At 40.4% G+C, this 24,123-nt stretch overlaps 1 protein-coding gene across 1 annotated transcript in view; it reads right to left on the reverse strand.

Moving 5' to 3' along the window:
• The window catches only part of hibch (3-hydroxyisobutyryl-CoA hydrolase), a 28,594-nt gene extending 4,785 nt beyond the window's left edge, over window positions 1–23,809 (reverse strand). Inside the window, exons 1-9 of the mRNA XM_008302122.1 lie at window positions 23,674–23,809; window positions 22,020–22,062; window positions 21,220–21,351; window positions 20,339–20,423; window positions 20,152–20,232; window positions 19,923–19,975; window positions 8,527–8,605; window positions 1,173–1,318; window positions 244–330 (exon numbers count right to left, since the gene is read on the reverse strand). Coding sequence (XP_008300344.1) covers window positions 244–330; window positions 1,173–1,318; window positions 8,527–8,605; window positions 19,923–19,975; window positions 20,152–20,232; window positions 20,339–20,423; window positions 21,220–21,351; window positions 22,020–22,062; window positions 23,674–23,705 — 738 coding nt within the window. The 5' untranslated portion in view covers window positions 23,706–23,809. The remainder of the gene's footprint in view (window positions 1–243; window positions 331–1,172; window positions 1,319–8,526; window positions 8,606–19,922; window positions 19,976–20,151; window positions 20,233–20,338; window positions 20,424–21,219; window positions 21,352–22,019; window positions 22,063–23,673) is intronic.
• Between the last annotated feature and the right edge of the window lie 314 nt (window positions 23,810–24,123).

The raw sequence follows: 24,123 nt of genomic DNA on the forward strand, positions 1-24,123 counted from the left end.
CATTTATCCATCAGTGTTGATATGCTACTACACGTGATGTGGAACCAATCAGGTGTGGGCGGATGTTGCTTGAAACCACCAAGTAACTATAGACAGAGAGGCGGCTTCATCAGAGCCAAAATTACTTATTTTATCGAGAAAAGTTTTTAAAAAATAACACTGACGAGCAGAGAAATCCTGAGTATTGGATAATCGACCGGGCTGATAATCTGTTGACCTTAAACAGCAATCATGACTTCAAACCTGCTTTTGGAAGGAGTCGAGCACTCTAGAGATGTCTTCAGCAGACGGAGACTTCAGGTCCACCAGCTCCTTCTCCAGGTCCGAGATCTATTGATGGAAAGACCAAACAGATTCTTGCTGAGTGTGTACGCAGCTGACTGTTGATTCTGTCTTTTGTTACTTTTGGCTGCAGGGACATGTTTTCCTCCTGGTTCTCATTAAAGAAGCACTTTATAGAAGCGGCTGCTGTGCACTGACAATTTCATCGGCTCATTTCTTCTTCTGTAAAAGGCCACTGAGGACAGTGCAACACTGCAGACTCAAAATCAGATTTTAATTTGTCTTTCAGTTTGGATTCACAACAAAAATGACACATAACCGCATTGCCTTGTAGGAGTCCAGAAGTTTTTCCTAAAAGCACATTAACAGAAGCTCGCCAAATACTTTTATCTTCAGCAAACAGAACACTTGAGATTGTTATTCCTGACCAAAGTGTAGTTTATCTTCAATGAGGACTTCTCTTTTTTTTCCCCTGGACTCCAATGTGTCTTTAGTTTTATTCCTGGTCAAAGTCCGGTGAAAAAAAAAGTCCAAACTGCCTGTGTGTCCTGAAACCCCAAGGTTACAGCGTTAAACAAACTCTGCCACCCACTGTTCTGACGCTACGCCAACAGCAAGGGCAAAAACAACAGGTCTCTGGACCAGCCAGTGGATGTTGGCATCCATAAACAACAGTGAGGCACCGAGTGACGCAGCATCTGGTTTTCCAGCGTAGCTTTAACCTTGACCCCCCCACCCCCAACCACGTTCTAACATCCCTGCAGCACCAATAACACTCAAACTTGAGCTGTGCATGGGCTGCTAAGTACTTCAGAACTGAAAGTTGTTCTTGTTTTTTTTTTTTTTGGCAAGTGCATTGTGCGTTCATCTATTAGGACGGGATACAGGACCTTCTTTGACTCCACAAAGTGAGTGGCAACTCCAGCCCTCTGTACGTCACGTCCTTTGAGTCGGAAGCCCGTCAAGGCAAGAAACAGTCCCAACTTCCCTCGGAGCCTCGGCAGAAAATAGCCACCTCCCACGTCAGGGAAAAGCCCTGTCGAAACAACAGAAACAGCTGTAATACAAATGTACTTTGTGAAGCAACATGACTGCCTGTCACTGCTCAACCTGTCAAAAAAAACCCACTGGGACATTTACCAACTAAAAGCAACCAGGACTTTTTTTTTTTTTAAATCATGAATTACCTTAAACATAACAACAAGGCATTTAAATGATGACAATATTAGCATCTTCTATTTAGTAACAAGTAAACTTGGGCCAACACTGCTATCGCTTTTGTACATTTACCAACTAGGGACAGAACATCTGACAGGCCTTTTTAATCACTCTGTCAGTTATTTTCTTCATTCATCAATTAATCATTTTGTCAAAATGGAAAATGTCACACTATAAAACATCAATCCACCTCACCTAGAAGTGATTTAGAGTGATTGGGTACAAGCATTAACAAAGCAAACGACTGCACTGCTGGCACGCAACAAAAGGCTAAACATGCGGCTTACGAGCATTTCTGATTAATTTAATCACAATCCACAGCCTTAATCTCCGTTCATTCTGCGTTTTCAATAACGTCTTTCATTTGATTCCAATATTTTCGACAGGAATTGAGATGCCGTCGGTTTCCCGACAGCTCTGGCGGCGTGACGTGAGGCGAGGGGGGGGGAAGTGAAGGGGCAGAGAGAGAGGGAGGGATTAGATGAGCTGACCTGATTCACGGCTGAAAATGTAATATCATAAATGTGGCAGATTATGGCTGCGGTTCAGAATGCTGGCAGGGCTGGGTTAAGTCTGTTAATCCCGCCACAGAAGGGGTTAACATGTGATGGAGGCTCTGAGTGTGTTTGTGTGCGACTGAGAGATGAAGGAGTGTGTAAATACACAGGTATGAGATGAGCAAGTAGTCCAAACTTTAAAACATGTTGATAATTTGTGACGTTTGTAATATCCTGCTGCACAGTAATATGCAAATTATTATGATGGACTAACTATTTATTTTAAAAGGTTTGATTGCACATTTAAATAAACATTACTTAAACAGAAAGAAATTGTTGGACCTATTGTCAGTCATGGATTATTACAGATTGGGTGTTCTAGAAGGTGTTTACTGCTGCATGAGGATTAGAACAAAATGATCTGGAGTGTTTTTGTTCATGGTAATGAAGAGACGTGTCCTAAAGGGCAATGCCGTGGTTCACTGATGTGTTTTGAAATGCTCTTAGACAACACTGGAGGTCTACGGCACAGAAGGATGAGACCAGACAGGCTTTCCACATACAATACAATACATTCACTGCTGGTTTTGGAGTTTTCGTGAAATTTCTTAGTATTGGGAAAAGAAGTTTTACTGCGGTAAATAAGTTTTACTGCGTCAAAGCTCAAGTGGTGAAACCTAATTATCCCGAACATTTGGGCTCCTCCCTGTAGGCACAGTTGGAGCGGCATCTTCGGTCTGACCTTTGTGGAGGAGTGGAGCAACAGCAGTGCTGGTGGTTAATAAATCATGACAAGAGGCCCTGAAAGAGCAAGGAAGCCATTACACAACTCACAGTTTTCCATAGTTTCACTTTGTAGGCGAGGCACCCCTGGATGCTAATTTCGCATAGGTGTTTGTCAGGCTTTGTGTCTGACTTATTTACTCAACTGCTGCATTCACCAGCAAACAGAGGCACTTGTAGTTTCTGCCATTACTATTCTATTCCATTCCAGAGGGAAATACTATAGTTTTTGCTCCATTATATTTATTTGACAGCTGTAGCCAGAAGTTACCTTTAAGATTATATGTTTTAAAAACTGATAAGCTTATAAAAACAAAAAAAAACATTATCAAACAATGCTGCTATGAGAATAAAAAATAATGTCTGTGGATTCAGATATCTGAGTTGTTTCACCAAAGAGACTGTTAACAGGTAAACTTCTCAGGTGGTTTTATTTAAATAACTGTTCAGGACCCAAAGAGACAAAATCCACCACTATTTCAGGAACAAAGCAAGGATTAGGGAACTGCACAATTTAGCATTTCTCATCTCTTCCGTACACCTTTAACCATTCTAAAACCCCTCAGGTCAGAGTAAGCAGTCTTTATTTTTTGACACTTCAAATTTGTTTGGCAGATAAACCTGATCAGAATGTATTTCCACACAGTTGTGTTGATTCTTAAGGTAAACATCTGAGTATTTTTCCCCACTCTGGATACTGACAACTGCTTGCTCAAAAATGATGTGAGCCAGAGAGGAAATTCCGCTTCAAACATCACTGCAGATGCAGGCGGTGAGAGGAGAAGAGGGCAGAAACTGCTTTCGTGGAGGTGCTCAGGTACCTGGTGCTGCCATCACACTGGTGAACTTTTTCACCTTCCTGATTGGCTTGCGTAGGACCTTGAAATACAATGCTTAACAAATTTATTAGGCCACCACCCGATGCAAGGTTTATGCCACAGCTGCCCTAAATTAACAGCATTGGCAATAACCAAAATCATTTTTTATGTTTCTGTTATGGTTAATAAACCAGTATGTAGAAGGTGAATTCAGTTTGAAATTCCTGTCTGTCTGTCTGTCTGCCTGCCTGCCTGCCTGCCTGTCTGTCTGTCTGTCTGTCTGTCTGCCTGCCTGCCTGCCTGCCTGTCTGTCTGTCTGTCTGTCTGTCTGTCTGCCAAGATGATGGTTGTAATAGAAAGTTTCCGTCGAAGCTCAAATCAGCCAAACACCTGCTTTACTGAGAGCAGTGAGGGGAGAGCACAATGTGTGGTCCGTCTTTGGTTACCGCTGAATTAAGACATAAATCCAGTTAAGCTTAAGTAAGAATCTTAAGTGAATGGTTACTGGTTTCAGAAACAGCACAGATGGTGTCTTATTCGGTGCTTCAGCTAATTGTACAACGTGAATAGTTGCATACAACAGACGGTTTCAGATTCAACAACCACAATGTGTTCTGTAGCAGTGCATGTTGCATTAAAGATGTACTTGCTAGTAAGGTGGAGTGCTTTGGAAATATTCACCTCTCTAAGGGGTTGGTGGCCTGAAAATGATGGAAAATCAATGTTGCAGTCTGAAGTAAGTCGTCACATGAAACCCCAGTCTCGCTTCTGTGACATGCATTATGTAAACGTGAAGGATGTTGGTTTATGGCTTTTGAAACAATGGTTCATCAGTGTAATTAGGTCACACCTGCACACGCCAAACTCATACAGATTAGAGCCTCTGCAAAGTGGCCCATGATGTCATATTTTATCCACTGCAATAGTAATTAAAAATCAGATCCACACTGAACTGCAAAATTATATGAATGACACAAACCCGCTGACATCCTGTTATTTGAATCAAGCTCACTGGACTCAATGCACCATTAAGAAAGTCTGAACTGTATTTCCAAATGAATTCTAATCATTTTCACATTTTTCAAGACTTTCTAAGCACTCTCTATCACATTGGCATACTTCAGTGGAAAAAGTCAGATTCCACAGTGTGACTGTAATACAGTAAACTCGGCGCATAAGAGACTCTTGAGAGGATTCAAGTCCAGGATGAGGGCTAAAATAAGCATGTAGGGTCTGTAAGGCAGCTGTGTTTCTGTGAAAAGGCAAGAAATGCTCTTCTCTAATGGAAATGGTGCAGCGTGAATTCCAAGTTTCAGACTGCAGAGGGGATGTGCTCATAATGGCGTAGCACTGGCCTGCAAGTTAAGTGCCTTCAGTACAAACAATCATGACAACGGTTGTGACCACGGCAGCTGGGAGAGGGATTAGCCAAGATTTCCTGCTCCTCCTCACTAGTGACTGGAGAGTTTAAAAGAAAGCCAGAGACTCCTGCTTTCATGTGACCATTAATAATTGGATGAAATTCAAGTGTTCTGTGTGCTCATTTACCAACAAGTACTGGACAACATAAGAGTGCATTGGATTAAATACAAAGAAAAGTGTTAGCTCTTGCAGACACACCCTAAAAGATAACCGTAGTGTGTAGTATATCTATCCTGGATTATAACCAATCCTCAGCCCGTGCAATTGAATTACCGTCCAATTTCCTCCCACTCTTCATTGTGGCCTCGCCTTTGAGAAAATCCCACACAACTATCAGACCACAACAAGAACCTCAGCTGTCTTGCTTGTGCTCCGCTCGTCCCCTGTCCGCTGACAACATAATCTACATCCTCGCCCGGCTCCAGACACAAAAGATGCTGCAATCTGATTCCGCTGCACATCACCACACATCAGCTGAAGATATATCCAATGTCAGAGCCCACAATGCATCAGAATGTGTGGGTTTGTGTGTGTGTGTATATGTGTGTGTCAAATGAAGGATGACTTGAGTGTCCTTGGAAGTCTGCACGTGTGAGGGAGTGACTACACAGTTGATTTATCAGAACATAGACGGATTCACATCTACCTAGCTACTCAATAAACCATCTCCTACTTTTCAACTGATTCCAAGATGAAAGGAATAAGCAGAACGGCTGTTAAGAGCCTTTAAACTGAATTTAAAAGATGCTCAGAATCCATTATCTGCCCTTATGAAGTGATTACACTGACTGGGAACACATTGAGAACATTAACTGTCTTATCAGTTCACAGCCTCACTTTTGCCACAAACCCACTGTGATAAATGGTATAGCAGCACTGCACATGATTTATATACACCCATATGCAACGATACAACTGTAATAAGCCATCTGTGTTTAAGTGATGACAGGCTCATTTGTACCATAACATCAGCTGTAATTTGTTAGTTGTTAGAGATTTGTTACTAATCTCCTCACCTCCTCAGGAGAAGGCCATCTGTCTACAGAAGTCAATTAGCTAAAGAGCAAAGTATAGCTTAGCGCTTTGGCAATGGCCGCTAACAGTAGAGGAATTGGCTCAGACAGTAGAAACAAAGACAAATTCTCAATGATTACAGTAAGCGCTGTGCCATTCAAACACTGATGCCGTAAGAAATGTGTTATGTATCAAAAAATGATTTCTGTACAACGCAAAAAGTCATGCACCATGCTTCTGCCTGTACGCACGCCATCTTTAAGGATGTCTCAATACTTGAAAATGCATCTCAAGGAGAGAAGAGGAAGTGCAATGAGCGACAATGCAGTGTGAGGCCATAAGAAGAACAACAGCCAGACGATGCAGTCGTGCCCGACATCATCATATTTAACTGACGCTGCTTTAAAACAGCTCTGAAGCGAAGATGTCTCATGTCTGTTGCTTCCGCTTCTCTCTCCTCATGTCTCCTCCTCGTCTTCTTCACTCGCATCTCTGGTGGGCGGGACTCAAGGAGAGGAGTCAAGGAAATTAATGGGGGCTTGATGACAACATGCACCCAGAGTGGAATAAGGAGTGCTTTGAAATGTGCTTTCTGCATGAAAAGATAACAGACTCAAACAAGCCCTCGAACCCCACCAGCCTGCGAACCCACGTGGGCAAAGAATAAACGGTTCTGTGTTGGTTAATGAAGCAGTGGTAGGGTATTATTAATGAATTTCAAACCAGCACAGTTTTAATAGCACATATTTAGCAGAGTGACTCCAGAAAATGACTTCATTCGCACTTTCCCCGTCATGGCTGCAGTCTAGTCACTACAGTTTGGAAGCAGGTGAAATGTGGGAAGTGTTTTTTCTAGTTACTAATTTTAGGAAAATAAACTAATGACTACGATAAAACTATTAAACACTGGCCTTGTCCTGCGCTGGGACTTGTTTGAAAATTCAAGAATTTTGGATCCCATCTCCTTGATGATGCAATGTGGGATTTTTTTCTTATTTCTCATCCTCTTGGAGCCACAGATAAGTCAGTGTGCCTGTGAGAAAGCTGCAACAGAACAAGAAATTTAGAGAGGCCTGCTCCTCTATCGCCATGTTTGTATGTCCTGTAGTCATGGCTTTATTTGCATTTATAATGCCATTATCAGACATAGGAGATACACAATTGATCAAACAGCCTGGTGCGTCTGGTTTTTAAATTATAATAGAATTTTAGTTGATTTCAATGATTCAGTTTGTTTGAAAAACAATTGCAAATCATACGAAACCTACAGTAATAATATATGTTTGGTTCAACAAAACTTCAGTAACTTTTCTTTGTCTTACATTTGGCTCAAAGTTAATCATTTAGACAGTGCTTTACTATTCTATAAAACAATGACATGATATGATTATCAGAGAGTGTCTATCTCAATTAATGTAGCGCCTCTCGTAGTGTATCAACAAGTTTTCTGCTTAAGGGGCCAGGACCATGTGGCACACATGCCTGTTTGGTGTTTTGAACCAAACAATTGTCGTGTAAACTGAAATGTCTGTTTTTTAGTGGGACGTTTCAACAGCCATTAGACGGACTGCCATGACATTTAATGCAAACATTCAGTGTTCTTAGAGGATGAATCTCAAAGATTTTGAGCATCCCCTGGCTTTTCATCTCGTGCTACCAGCATGCTGACATTTTTGGTTTGGAGTCAAATATTTCCATAAGAACTACTGGAGGGACCGCTGTGACATTTGAGACATTCGTGTTCTCCTCAGCTACACTTAATGCTTAATTCTAATTAGCAAATCTTAGCATGAAAGCACTTTAGCATAAAAGAGTAAACATCACCCCTCCGTAACAGAAGTGTGTTACCAAGCATGTGATGGCGCTGAAGTTAGCATTTCGTTCATAGCATGAGTCTGAGTACAACCACAAGAGAACAAATGTTGGTTTGATGCTGCCTGGATCTTAGTCTCTCTCACTGAGGGTGTCACTCGACGATGCACAGAAGGAGGGAATGAGTAAGAGTCACATATGGGGAGAAAGTGGATTCCAATTCTCACAAATGTCATCTCAATCAGTTACTGAAGATGGCTGCACCCCTGCATCATCTCCCAGCAAGCATTTGTGGTTTCTATCAGCATTTTTAAACACATAATGTCGGGTTCTGTCCAATGATGCCACACAATTACCACACTTTATCACACTGGCCATTTCAGCAGTTCATTTCCAACTTCAGTTTTATGAGGATGAGATTATCCATGCTATCAAACACTGTACCGACCACAAGTCAGCTCACACTTGGTGTATTTTTTCCCAGCTTGCGATGCTGACAGGCCTTGTGTCTGTTAGTGCATACAAACTGGGTCCAGCTGGGTCTGCAACTGAAATCATTGCTCCTACATAATTAATGGTCTAGATACCAGCTCACACTGATGTGGGCCGACCAGTGTCTCTGCCACCCAACCCTCCCTCCAGCAACGAAGACGGGAGCCAGAGCAGCTGGACAGTCTTACCGATGGCAGTCTCTGGCATGGCAAACAGCGTCTTCTCAGTGGCCACTCGAAACCGTCCGTGAACTGAGAGGCCCACACCCTGCAGGTGGAGGAGAACAAGGATTACGAAAAGAAAAAAAATATACATATAAACAAAAAAATCAATCAATCCTAAGATAAGGCAAGCAGGAGGTCCAGTCTGGACAAAGAGGATACACAGAGGGGAAACAGTGTCATGGAGAAAACATTAATAACTGTCCCCCCACTGCAGAGAGCTGCAGCTTGAGATGGAAAATTAACTGACTGAAAAAAGTAAACCAGGCCGACCACTCCTACGTACGTGTGTGTGTGTGTGTGTGTGTGTGTGTGTGTGTGCGATTAACGTGTGTGGTTCCCAGCAGGCAGAGAGGTGAAGGCTAATGAGCAGAGCTGGCCAGAGGACATTTCCAGCACAATAAGGACCGTTTGCATCAGATTATAGGGTTGCCTCGGAAACAGCATCCCTTTGCATACATTCCCAACAACATATACAGTCGTCCTCAAACGTATTTATACCCTCCCATTTAAAAAAAAAAAAAAAAAAGAAAAGGGCAAAACTGATGAGCAGTGGGCAAAAATCAAAATAGCTGTCAACAGGTGCAGAAGTCTGATTGAGAGTTACAGAAAACACTTGATTGCAGTGATTGGCTCAAAGGGTTGTTCAACTAAATATTAGTTTACAGGTCCCATCATGCCTGTTTTTTTTTTGTTTTTTGTTTTTATATTTCTGTTGAACCATGATTCAAAAGCAATGTCATGATTTTCATAATTTTTTTATTTATTATTACTTTTGTCAATTTCAACTTATGTCAGTGACAGCTGTGTTCTTCCTTCTTTAAGGGGAGGGTATGAATATATTTGAGGACGACTGTAAGTATCCAACCATGTAGACAGACGGGATGAACTGTACTTTCTGACAGGCAGTTCAGTCAGAAGAAACATCAAAACTTGAGCTCTTCTTAAAATATCAGTGTCAGATATTTGAAGACAGCATTGATGAGTCAAGAGCACAGTGGATGTTAATGAACTTGAAACCAGGGCTTGAACAAAATCAGAGTTTTACTACACAGTTATTGTGATGCAATAACAATCTTATCGCAATACCTCCAGAACATTTCAAAAACAAAGCAAAAATGCTATTTTACTTAAATGCAGTTTATTTTGTCTCTTTCGTGGAAAATTAATCGCAGTCAAAATACTGAAGTAATGATAACACAATAACTTTGCTGTATGTAGCTCTGGTAGTTGAGTATCAACCAGACAGTTACTGGTATTGTCATATTAATATCATGTACGTATTACTAACATGATATCAACAGTTCATTTTTGTATATTGCAGTTATCGTCAATACCAGCATAATGCAGCACCTCTTCTTGAAAACAAATATTGCCACAAGCACAACAACAAACAGAACATCAGCTGTTAATAAATGTGGATGTAATCAATATAATAATACACTCATAAAGCAAGAGAATAGTCCCACAGAGTGGATATTGTAATCCCCTCAAGACCAAAAAAAAAAAAAGTGATGAATTGTTCTGTATCCAGAGAGTAATCATCGTACTCCACTGACCTTCAGCATCACGGAAGATACCTTATTAATTAAACACTCTTTCACCCAGAGGGGACTCCTAACTGTACAGAGCAGGGTCATTTACTGGCCAAGTCAGAGAAAAATCCAATATGTCAGGGAGTGGTGGTGATTAATGACAGTGGAAGGTCATCAGGTAAATCCCCTGAGGGTTCACATCCACGTGAACTCGAGGCTGAACTGACGGTAGTGATTCATTACGTTGGATGAATTCATATATCTGGTTTGTGCCACCGTGCTGCTGTCAAGTCACATATGTCTGCATGTACATCTCAATGTCACATATGCCAAGAAATATTGTCCTTCCAACTGTGTTTCAACATCTTACCCACTGTCCATGCATGTTAGTGTCTCTTTCCCACATGTGGTCTGTCAGGCTTTACACTGGGATCACATCACGTGGCGTATATGTAGACGTGTGATGTGTCTCTATAGCTTTTCTAGGACGTGGTGAAGTAGGAGAAGTTTTTACAAAATATCAAATCTTCATGGTTTAAAATTTAGAACATAAAAGGTTAACAGATGACTCTCTGATCTTTCTGCCTTTTGGAAATCTTCTAAGTATTTTTCTTTCTCAGATTTAGATGAAAAGACCGACATTATCACTCTAAAATGTCTCTGTTAATCATGTAACTGTAGTCAACAGACCAACAGCTCAGCTTAAGCCTGATATGTGCACAACAGACACTTCATCCGTAAGAGAGAAAGGTTTAACTGTCTCACCTACATGCATTAGCTCCTCACTGCACAAAACCGACACACAACAAAAACACAAAGTTTGGTTGCTGAACAAACTACAGATGTGCTCCCTTCCTGGACTATAAGCATCTTAATGTTTCCCCTGATAACGGAGCATGCTATGAGCGACACAGCAGCCACTTGTTCAACGGGTGGACTGTTTGCTTTCACCATCAACAAGTGGTACAACAACAGCAACAGCACGGAGTGAAAAATGAGTGCTGCGGGGTATTGGTCAAATATAATTGTTAAATTCTCCTTAAAAATAGGTCATTAATCATAATTAATAAATATCAACACTGACCTAAATAAATCATTTTATGTGATACATTTTTCAGCTCTAGTGTCCAGTCCCAGCTTAGCTTAGCATAACAACTGGGAATAGCCTGGCTGTGCTGAAGGTTACAGAACCCAAACAGTACATCTAAACTCTAATAATTAACAATTCACATTATGCTTGTTTATGCAAAGATAGCACAGCGAAAAATTACACACCAAGTATCATTTCTTGCAAGCTTGAGTTGCTGCACTGATTCCTGCTAAGTCCAAATGAAGTTACAGCAGCAGCCAAAAGTTTGGATGCACCTTCGCATTCAATGGTTTTTATTTATTTGAATTATTTTCTGCCATGGTGAAGGTGGCGCGTATAGACGCAGCAGCTCCTTCAGGAGACAACCAAAGTCAACATTTTGAGTGTCTTGTCTATCCCAGACATTTGGGAGACTTTGCTGGGTGTCAGGACAGTAAATGGTGCTGAAATTGCGGCGATCGGTTGTGATTTAGACATGCTGTGTCAACGCAGGAAGGAAGGAAGGAAGGAAGGAAGGAAGAAGAAGTTCTGCAAGAATTTAGCTGTTAGCGCTATTTAGCTGTAAGAAAGACTCCCTTAAAAAAAAAGTTCACTTATCAGGAAAAGAACAATTATAAATAACATTTTCCTGGAATATATAAAGTTAAAAGGGCCGGTGAGACGTTATGTCAGATCCACTATGGCTAAATGAATTTATGTCTGTATAGATTCTCAGTTATGCAGGTAATTGTGTTGGTAGCTTGTAACCTACAAGAGAAGTCCAGCTGATTTACACTGAACCTTCTTCGATTGATCATCTGAAGATTTAAATGACCAACCCTTCCATCATGGTCCCACTTCACGAACCTGAAACAGTAACTTGAAACCAGCTGAAAACCAAGGTTTTGCCGGCCGCCACTGGTTTAAATTTTCATCTTGCTGCGGTGATATAATATAAAAGAGCACTTAGAGGCCAATCCCTGCCCGCTGGCCCTTCAACAAGAAGTCACCCTGTGGGAGCGGTGGAGTGCAGAAGCATTAAGGGAAGGATATAAACAAACGGGCACCTGTCACAATGGATCCGTCTTCAAATCTATAGAAGGGAGGCTCCGCTCAAAGGTAAAGACTGACGAGCTACAGCATCGGTCGGTGTTCTCACCGAATCACTGGTATCGATTAACAACCAAAACAAATGGATGGAGAGCACAACACTCATTTTGTGCTGTGGGGCTGTAAAACAAAACCACCCTTACTGCAGCTAACAAGCCAGGCTGAAACTGTATTGATCCCAATACGGGGAAACGAGTTTCTGTATCTGCTGCAACAGCATTATCAGGGAAAGATAGAACAGAGCAACGACACCGGAAAAAAATAAATTACATAAAAGTTTATCCAAGAATGATTTCAAGGCTGCTGGTTGAGTGGGTGAGCCATGCAGGAGGGAGATGGAGGAGAAAAGTAGTGAAAAAATGTGTTTAAGGACAAACAGAAGCAATCATGACACTCAGATAAGTGCAATTGGGTTGCAGTGAATGAAAGAAGTGCGTGATAATGAGGCTGCACCCAATGATGATTTGTAATTATTGATTTTTCTGTGAAAATAACAAACAATCCTAGAACTGTAGGTCGCCTCTTTAAATAACTGTTTTGGCTCAAACAGCTCAAAATCTCATAATTCTCAAATGGCAATGATGTAAAAGAGGAAGAAACTGCAAATTCTCACATTTGGAAGCTTAAAATCATCCAATGTTTGGCTTTTTTTTTTCTTACCAACATATAATTAGCTCATTGTTGATTTGTTTTCTTTTGATTAATTAATCTGCAATTAGATTTCAGTACTAATATATCAGCAAGTGCAACAATCAGAGACTTGTGAACTTGCCTGTAGAAGGAAATTTACTGACAGAGAAAGTACTTACAGACGTCGATTAATATAAAGTAAAATGTACACATTAATACTGATTCATTAATTTACTTTAAGTCGAATTTATCCCCATGAAAGCTTAATTTATATGGCGCACTGTATAGATACACAACGGATGTCACCTGCTGAGGGGTGAATCACCGCCACACAACAATTAATGACTGTTTGATTACAGCAGACAAGCTGTCTTCACCTTGCTCTTAGTGAACAGCAAAAGCAACGAGCACAGACTCAGGGAGCAGTGCTGCTGGCTTTGCCTTTCGGCTGTGTGACAAATGACTACAGAGGATTAAAAATATCTGATCACTGGAGACTAAACAGACCTCTGCCAAGAGAAGTTGCTCCTCTGAAAGGACCAGATCCCAGCACTAAAAAAAAAAAAAAAAACACAAGAGGGCCACAGAGCTTCCTCAGAAGTCTGTATGTATGTCACAGGGACGTTGTTTTTCTAATTTCTGTCCGAAATCACTCACTCCATCCCTCATTCTTGACTTCTTATACAAAAAAAACCCCAAAACACACATTAAATTGAATTGTTTGATGCTCATGAATTTCCATCACTTTGCTCAATCACTGATGGCAGCATCTGTACTGGACTCTTGGAAATTTAGCAAAAAGGACTGCAAAGGTTCTCAGATTCCATCGAGGTAGTGACAGCACAGACACATTTTTGACTTACAATATTTAAAAAAATAAAACAATCTTGTGGTACTTGCTATCACTTGCAGAATTATTTTAAACAGTCGATCACTGCCCTATCTACCAGTAGCCTCAAGTAGTGACCTCGAGCCCTGACATACGAAGCGATTGCTGGAAACTGCAGTTCCTCAAATGGCCACTTGGGGCTCCAAAAGTGTGTCCTTGTAGAGTACCTCATAGACTAAAATGTGCAACCTTACAGCAGAAATAAACATGTTTAGTAAGTAATTGTTTTAGTCTCCCATTCATGACAAATGTAGGGAGGGTAAACGTTTTCTAACTCATCTGTTTAAATTGCATTAAGGTTTAAAGTTGTGCATAATGGGGGCGTCGTCACTTTAAGTGGCAGGTGGGTATCATCACTGGACAGAGAGGGTTAAACGTCCCACCTCAGCTCCACTTACGCTCCACCTCTCTGCTCCTTTTTGGATTAGCTGGGAGTTACGACGTTGACCTTCAAAACTGCGCTTCATCAAAACCCATGGTCGACCCTAGCAGGTGGGAGCAGCCCATCAGATAGAATGGAAACAGACCAGGGTGCAGAGGAGGATCTGGTGGTTTACCGTGCCAAATTCAGCAAATAGTTCCAGGAGTTAGCACTACTGAGTGTCTACTGCGGCATTTCAGATATGTCATTTTTTTTATTTTTGTCTCTGATGGAACACATACACATAATTATTTCAACCTGGTTTTCTACACAGGTGGCATAATGGATTCTGTTTAATTAGGCTACATGCCTTCAAATTTTTACACACAAAGTTTATTTTCCTGCATGTTAAATACATAGACGGATCAAAAGATGTAAACAATGCCACTGTTACTAAAACTATTGGTTTGTGGTCTTGTGGACTTTACAAATATGAAAAAAAGAGGGGGGGAAAGAAATATGGCCATCACTATTTGCTTTTTTATGGTCAGAATTGACCAAATTTTGCACAAAAGAGTGGAACTGGAGATGAGCAAGTTGTGGATCTACATAAAAACACTATAAATGCCAACAAGGCAGCAACTTCAACTTCAATCACAAAGCAGTCAAATCCTACAAACATACCCTGTATTATTGTGTATTTTACTCTAAATTGGACCATAATTTATGAAATGAACAGCATGCTGTATTGAAAGAGACTTGGAATGAGTGATTGAGATTATAAAACCCCTTAGTAAAAATGTTTATTGATGTAATTAATCAATTGAGGCTTTTTTTCTCCATAGTTTTCAAACCAATCCGCCTGCTGTTTTTAACCAGAGCAGCCGCCCCCTGGTGGCCATCAGAAACACTGCAGATTTAAGGCACTTCCACAGTAACTTGATTTTTCCAATCAGAAGACTACTTATTTTTAGTATAGTCCTTTATCTATTGTGACAAATCAAAATGTCTGGTGTGAAAAAGGTATAAGGTGTAAGGTCTTTCCTAATTGTGGGCATTTTATAATAAAAAAACATATTTATGTAACAATAAGTTCCTGAAATCATATTTTACACAAATGACTGAGCTTTATTAATAAAATAATAATGTATTATATTTGTTACAGTTTGCATTTTAACAAAATATCAGGTGTTCCTCTTGCCTCCATCTAATATTAGATACAGAATGAGTCATGCAGAATGTAGCGCCCTTGAAACATAAGACACGTGTACCATGTAAACCATAGCAGACATTTCCTCGCAACTGCAGAAATAACACACCCTGAAAATAACGGCGGAAAAGACGACTCTTTAAAACCAGAGAATTGAATGCATCCAACGGAATGAGAGTCTGTTTAATCTCACTCAAGATGCACCATAAAAGCAGTGGAATACAGTTAAGTGGTGGTGTAGTACCACCAAGCACCATATAAGAGCATGTGTCTAGATGCTGCTGTAAACAGTGGAAATTTGCAAAAGTGTGCAGACACGCATGTTTATGGCTCACACTTACAAACAGAATAGGCTGCACAATTTACAACCTGGCTGGGATAGTTTACACTTCCAAGCAACGTGGAGGTGTTCATGCAGCCCTCATGCTGTATTTAATATAAATCAAACATTGACAAAGGAGGTGGGGTGAAACCCATTAAGAACAGCTTCCTCAGTAGAGTCGCTGTTGTACTTCTCCCTGATATCGTTTGGTTTCTGCAGAAGAATGAGGTTTTGCACAATCACAAGTTAGTATCTGACAGAGTGCATGAATGCAGAAAAGCTTGTGTGAATTATGCAGAAGCTTACAGTTAGTGTAAAGAGTCCAAGTGACACATAACAGTTATACACACTTCAGGAGAAAGTGATGTCTGTTTGAAAATGCCCAACAGTTGCGTTATTTTCCACATCACTCTTGCACAAAGTATTCTCTTTCAAAACAAGCACAGCACACACTCTCGAAGATGAAAACCTTAATGCATGCATCAAATCGGTCCTGCTTGGCACGACTTGCTGTCTTGTCATCTAACAACGTGGTTATCAGCAAAAAAGAACTCTGACTGCAGACATACTTTTCTAGATAAATATCCTTTTTAAAACCACTTCACCAACTGAATTGCAAACCATCTTAAATACAGTGTGTTGTGAATGTGAGGATGTGAACTGAGAGACACAGTGGACACAGATTAATAATACTGCGGCATTTACAGACCTTAAATGTAGGGATTTTGTACTTGGAGAGCCAGGAATGATGTGCGTGACATGAGATCCTTCTGATGTACGAGATCTTTAAACAGATTGTGTGTGTGTGTGTGTGTGTGTGTGTGTGTGTCTTTGACCTGTTAACGACATGTCTCTACTCCCTGGTGGTTTGTTATCACTAATATGAGAAGACTCGTTCTATGTGGGAGTCCTGCACTGAGCTCAGAGCAGATCTGGGAAGAGGGATTCCAGTGCCTCTTGGACTTGTCCATATATAGAACTGGCCTGTTTTCACCCAGTATGCAGCACATGAAACAGCGATCACCCCGAGGATGCTCTGCGTCAACACCAGTGTCCTCTCTGTGCTGACATGACAGACAGAAGAGGTACACTTCAAATCACTTTATTTCCAGAGCCATAGGTCCAGGGCAAAAAACAATGGAAAAATATCTTTAAATAAGTGCGATCAGCGGTGCAAATGATTCGACAAACATCACAGATTTTAAAGTCCTCCGTTGGGATGTCAAACAGAACTGACTTCCAACACCATATGGTGCAGCGTACATCAGACCCATGCGCTCTGCTGCATCCCTTGAATCTTTTCCAGCACTTTACTTTATACTGTTTTTTTCCAGTTTTGTTCTGACGATTAAATTACAGCTTCTGTATTTCTAGGAAAGGAAATCGCTGAGTGGGGATGTCATCATGGTCGCGGCTGTCTAAACACAGGAAAAACAAGCAAACACGATGATTCTTTGGTTCACAGCTTTGAGGATTCCTCTCCCTGTGCATTTCACTCTGTGTGCACTGTTTACTACTTTGAAAATATGAATGAAACATCCTGCATTTTTGTTTATTACATTGTCTTTCATATTTTAGTATTGGGACTCTATTACAGCCATAGAACTAGCTAATCTACTCTTTTAAGGAAAATCAACCCAAGAATTGGTGAAAGCAGTCCCTCTGCTGCTAGCACAGCCCAAAGCTTAACTCTCTAACACATATCCTTTTGTAGACTGTCTATCTAAATGAAAACTGCTTTGTTTTGGTCATTATCTTTGACATCTGTAAGTCAGACTGATTTCAATGAAGGGAGACATCTTTAAAGCAAACTTTATTTTCTATAATAAAAACGCATTACATGCTGCAAGGTGGATCGGTGGTTAGCACCGTCGCCTCGCAGCAAGAAGGTCGCAGGTTCACAACCCAGTGGGGGCACTGGGATCTTTCTGCGTGTTCTCCCCGTGCAGCGTGCGTTGTCTGGCCTTTTCCCACAAGTCCAAAAACATGTTGAGGTTAATTGGTGATTCTAGATTGTCCGTAGGTGTGAATGTGAGTGTGCTTGGTTGTCTGTCTCTAAGTGTAGCCCTGTGATAGACTGGTGATCTGTCCAGGGTGTCCCCTGCCTTCACCCTAAGTCAGCTGGGATAGACTCCAGCCCCCCATGACCCTAGTGAGGATTAAGCGGTGTATAGATAATGGATGGATGGATGGATGCTTATGTGTAATATGAAAATGAACTCACAGAGAATTATCATTCAACTGTGCAGTTTGTCTCACCTTTGCAGAGTATTTTAGTATAACATCTTTGGTTTTGGGTTTTCTCTCCCTGCACTCATCTAACTTATTTCCAAAAGCAGGCAGCTGTTTTCACCAAAAATCCACCCACTGTACACCACCTGCACAGCACCAATACAATACAAGCTTTTAAAATAAAACACATTGTTAAAGATGAAACCTTTTTGGCTTCTTACAAAAACCAACGTGCCATCAGGGTGACTTTTCAGATGTCTATGAATTGTTAACAGCTCCACCAATTTATTGAGTGGTCCAACATCTAGTATCTGATATCTTGTAAGTAATAGCAGTCGGTGGAAAGTAGCTTTTTTATATAAAGCTGATTCAAAGTTTCTCAGTTGTGATGTTCTTTTAAAGTAGTTACAGACTTTTTCAACCCTAAACCTTTAATCAATAATATGCAAATTAAATTTACGGTGAGTGAAAACTGGAAGTGAACTGAATGTCTGTATTTGACTTACAAGTAGGACACTAATGATGCATAAATTAGCATTTTAAACTCCTCCCATAGGTGTCAAATAATTCAGTCTATGAATGTAGACCTAACCACCCGACCATCTTTCTTTTCCTCGGCTTTTATCCTTGACTGAGAGAAAGGTGTGCACAGCTACAGCACAACACACATAAAGTGCAGATGGAGCACAGCAGACAAAAACCAAGATGACACTGATTTCATTTGTGCAGAGCCATGGCCTCCAAAAACATTCATCATCCACCCTTTTACCAAAACCTTGACCTTTTCTCTATGTTTTGCTCTCCTTTGTCCTCTATTACACCATCTAGCACCAGACAGAACCATGCAAGTGCCCGCTGCTGTCATTTATAACCTTTTGCACAGATTCTACCCACTTCAAATAACTGCAATGTCAAGGTAGAAGAAAATCATGCGTTAAACAATTCATTTCCTGTTTTGATCCAAATATAGCAATGCAAAAATTCAGTATATGCCCTATATGTACTACAAACAGCATGCAATCAAATTATACACACAAAGCGACAAATTTGTTAAAACAGCCTGAAGACTAGGGGGTGCAAGGAAAAGCTTTGATCTGGATTAAGCCACACAGGCATCAATGACTTGACAGCCCATCCTAAATAACAAAACATTAGCATGGAGCATAAAAGGCAGCAGTCTAATAAGAGTATAAAACATAGAAATTAACACAAAACTGCAAGGACAGATGGTTCAAGATTCTCCATGAATGCCAAACACCACAGCCATAAATAAGTAAATAAATGCACACACAGCCAGCAGATCAAATATTTACACCACATACAATGTACAAAGAAGTGATTACTTCTAAGGTGAACGGTAGGGTGTTTGCTGTTATGCTGAATTAAAAACTAACAGATTTACTGTATTAAAAACTGGATTTTTCTAAGGGTTATTGTGCAAAAGTAGGTGTGTGTGCACACACAAGCACACACGATGAGTAATGAGCCAGTAGACACTGGTGGCTGTGAGTGACCTTGGTCACACCTCAGGAGTAAAATCACAGCCAAGGTCACAGCAGACAAAATAAAATAAAAAAATAAAAAACAACCCGACTCATCCAACAGCCAGTCGTCTTCTCTCACCGGGTGACTTTAATTATCTTAATGAATCACAGAGTGTTGCATGCAAATTCCTTTTTTTTTTATAAATACGCATTTGCATAACTCTGTTTGAACTGCACGTTATAACACTTGTGGGCAAAAGGTAACAGTTCAAATTCCAACCATATCTGACACCTGGAGGGAAAAAACCAGTGGCAGCAACAATGCTTTGTCACTTTACATTTCATCCAATCGGAGGCCACCTTGCCACTGGCAGCAGGTAACAGTGGCAGATAGCTGTCTACTGACACCTACTGCCAGAATTTAATATCACACCACACTGCAAGAACAACACTTTTCATGCCTTGCAATATGCTAACTGTGACCTAAAACTTCATAATACAAGCTGAGAAATCATACTCACCCCTCCCATTGTTATGCCATCAATAAGGGCAATATACGGCTTCCTGTACGTTCCTTGGAAGATGAAACAACACGTGTAAAAACAAAAGGAAAAACAATGTACAAACATGCACACTGGTGTAAAAGAGTGTTAGGAAGAAGTGTCTAAGATGGGACTACAAGTAAATGAACACTATTACTCAAGTAATTGTTAATATGACTGTAATTACCAATGTAATTATAAAGCATACCTATAGCATTGTTCAGAGTGTATTCATCCCGAAAGAAGTCCTGTGCAAGAGAGCCACCGACCTTCCCTGCTTCTGTGACCGCTGACAAGGAAAAAAGATAACAAAACAGGAATGAGGTGACACATTCCTTCTACATATCCTGATGATAAAACCTCTCCAGACCCCAATGACAGAGCCTTCTGCTTACCTCTGATGTCTCCACCGGCACAAAAGGCTTTTCCACCCGCTCCTTTAATAATCACAATGTCCGTCTCATTGTCATTTTCCCATTTCTAAAATCACCAAAAGGAAAAACACAGCAGAAAATTTACCAAAAATCTTCAAGTTGCTTTTATCCGATTGTATAAAACCAAAACTTTAAGTACTTAAATTCCATTAACGGCTACATGAAAGTAGCTGTTTGAATTCAAAAAGTGTGTACAAGGCTTTCATACTAAACACAAATAACTGTCTTAACAAGTCTTAAACGGGTTTATGAGCAAATATGTTTTACTCTAAAGAACATCAAGAATTTGACACAGTTGAACTAAAAACAAACTCTAAAGGCCAATTAGTGCTTTCCACATCTGCAAGGGTACACATGATGTAAATTTTTCCATCCACCCAAGCACCCCGAGGGTCCACGTGGGTCTGCGTCAAAGTGGTGCTGAAACTGAGTGTTTGGTGTGAGGACAGAACATATGTAGAGATCCTCTGTCATTCACACCTTTTTAAAAATCATCATTAAAAGAGTTGTAATTGAAGTAATCACTGCTGGACTTGATATTAGTTTTCATTTGCATATGCTTTCCACTGATGGAGCCAAAACACAGTAGAAGCTCCTCATTTCTCCAGAAATCCTGAGCTGTGTTCACACACTGCACGACACATCAGGAATAATCACTGACAGAGTGCTACAGCATTTCATATGAGAGGATGCAACCGGAAAAGCGGCAGAAAGACACGGCCCTACTGTAACATGAACAGAGCTCTGTGTGTGTCCAGTCTGCTTATTGATCTGTGCAGAAATCATGAATTGGACATTTTCTGTCCTTGCTACAGTTTGCATTTACCAGGCTTTCTACATACCTTGAGCTGGGGATAGATTTGCCGGGTCATGGTTTGGTTGAGGGCATTAAGGACTTTAGGTCTGTTCATTGTGATCACACCAGCTCTGCCCACTTTCTCCAGAAGAACCTCCGGTTCTGCATGACTTGACATCTGATGTACAACAGAGACAACAGGACATTTCTGCGCAAATACTTACACACCACAATAACTCAAAAAGAGCAGATGTGTGTAATAAAGTGAACAGAGTAACATCATTTTAATCATCTAGAGTCAAAGTATGAAAGTCATTGATGATGCAACATCACTTCAATAAGCTCCAAGTCAGATGGAGCGATACACAAACTAGAGAACAATTACACGACATTACTTTCATTAGAATAACATAAAACAGACGAGCTAGATTAAATCAGAACAGAATGTTTGATACTTTTTAAAAATTTGAATCTTATTCCACTCGGTAAACATTTACACTAAAAGAACCTACTGTTAAATAATCACAATCACTCATAAAATATGTACTATGACATAAGTAATACTCAAAACTGAAAGACTGCCATAACAATAAAAAAGAAAAGCAAACAAAACAACATAACAGCAAGTGTGCTTGGATTGAACTCAGGTCCAAGACACACATTATTTGTTTGATATAAAGCAATAAAATAAATGAAAAATACTGAACTCTGATGTCAGAATAAAACAAAACAAAACAAAACAAAACAAAACACCAGTTCACTGTACTTGTGGAGACAAGTACAATCTTCACTATCCATTAACAGCACAGTGCAGTGACAACACAACATGCTGCTAGATTTTCTCACCATGTGACTCTGGATTCGCTGCAGTCTGCAGATTGACCTCAGTCTGGAGGAGACAGAAAAGAAAGAGTAGTGGCAAGAATGAGTAACTTTACCAGCTGGACATCTAAAAAAACCTTTGACTTCACAGATTCAAAGTCAATTATCAACAGTTAAGTTGAAACACTAACAAACACCAACAAGGGGGATGTGGCACAGATACACAACCTTACCTTAAACCATGTCTTCCCCCTAACATCTAATGACTTATGTTACAGGGGTTCTAGCTCCCAAAAGGGAGGCGAGCCCCGCAACGAGGCGATATAACAAACAGCCTGTATCCTATAATTATGGCAGCGTATTGCTGCTACAAAGGGGGAAACGCTGAAGTGTTTATTGTAATAACAAGGTGTTTATTTTACTCCATAGGAAGATATTTCCATGTTATAATAAGATTTATCTTATAATAACAAGATATTTTCATGTTAAAACAAGATATATTCATGCTATTACAAGATGTAAATTATCTTTTATTATGACATGCAAACTTTTCAAGGTATAACGGGAATTGTTTTGCTATGACAATTTACTACTAACTTGTTATGATGTAAAAAAAGTCAGAACGCACATTATTATAATGAAAAACTTGCATTTGAACAAGGAAATGGTGTGAAGAGGATTATTTTTTAAACAATTTATTAAGTTCTACTTTATGGTGAGGTTGAGACATGGTATGAGTCTGGGGTTACGAAACATGATGGCTGATTTTGTGACAAGAACATGTACTTGAAGACGGATTTTAAAACGCATAGGGCTGTACAGAGGGGAGATTCCAACTCTCTCAGGTCAGAACAATTTCTTATTGATTGACTGGAGGGGCACATATGGCTCAATGGATGCACCCATTCCTTTTCTATACACCGCTTTATCCTCTGTAGGATTGCAGGGGGGCCTGAGCCTATCCCAAGGCCAACACATAGAAACAGACAACCAAGCACACTGACATTCACACATATCGACAATCACCAGTTAACCTTAAAATACATGACTCATCATAATATCATTCACAACGCCTCACAGCAGAATGTCACCATGTCATAACCCGAGCAGAGATAAATGAAACAGTGTTAAAGATCTTTATCTCCCCCTTCAAATGTCTTTTCGTAAAGATCTTACAACATGGGCTATCTTATTAGCATAACAAGAGAAACTTTCTATTGATATAACAAGAAAAAACATTTCTTGTAATAAAGTGATATGTTTGCATGTGATAATGTAGAAGAAAAAATCGTGTTATACCAATAAGCTCTTCACATTATTCGAACAGGACTTTTTCTGCTGTGTCACCAACACGCTGCTGCTGCAGGAGCCACGTTCACCTGTCACAGCAGGAATCACTCAGGTGTCAATGAGTACATAAAAAAACCACTGCATTCCTGCTGAGCTGCTTCCATGGTGTGCAAACTGACTTTTTAATGAAACTGAGCCACCGAATATTAACTTTAATCCACCTGTGCTTTCCCTGCTGGGTCAGGTAAAGGTGTAAAACTGCCTATAATTCAAACTGCTACCAGCGTGTGTGACTTTAACAGGCTCCATTGCTAACTTCAGTGCCACAGTAATGTCAGCTCATTCAGGACAAACACACCGAGCTGCACTGCATAACGTCGACACATACCTGTAAGCGGAGGTCAGAACCGTTAAGGACATTGTTATTTCGGACTTGCAGCGTGTGTAACAGCAGTAACTGCACTCTCAGGTACAGCCAGGTTGTCTTACGCTCTCCTCTGAAGTTTTCCTCGTATACTTCCGGGAAGAGGTGGCGAGTGGCCGCTGATTGGTGGTTGATCATGACGTACTGAGGGGCGTACTGACCGTAGAGGAAGAGTCGTGTATTGGCGCCACACTGCCCCCTACAGTCAGGGCAGAGCAAGCGCTGACCCCTGCTGTGTCCTCATTTTATCAACAGTTGATAAGAAAAATACTTTTTTTCCCTTCTAATGTTCAAATTAAACTTCCAAACTTAATGACTGGAGATTTGAACATTACAGACAAAAAAATGTGACAACAAATATTTGATTAAAGTTTTTGAAAGGCATATCTATCATGATTATTATAAAAAAAAGGT

This window comes from Stegastes partitus, unplaced genomic scaffold (assembly GCF_000690725.1).
Source record: "Stegastes partitus isolate 25-593 unplaced genomic scaffold, Stegastes_partitus-1.0.2 Scaffold1763, whole genome shotgun sequence".
Classification (NCBI taxonomy): domain Eukaryota; kingdom Metazoa; phylum Chordata; class Actinopteri; family Pomacentridae; genus Stegastes; species Stegastes partitus.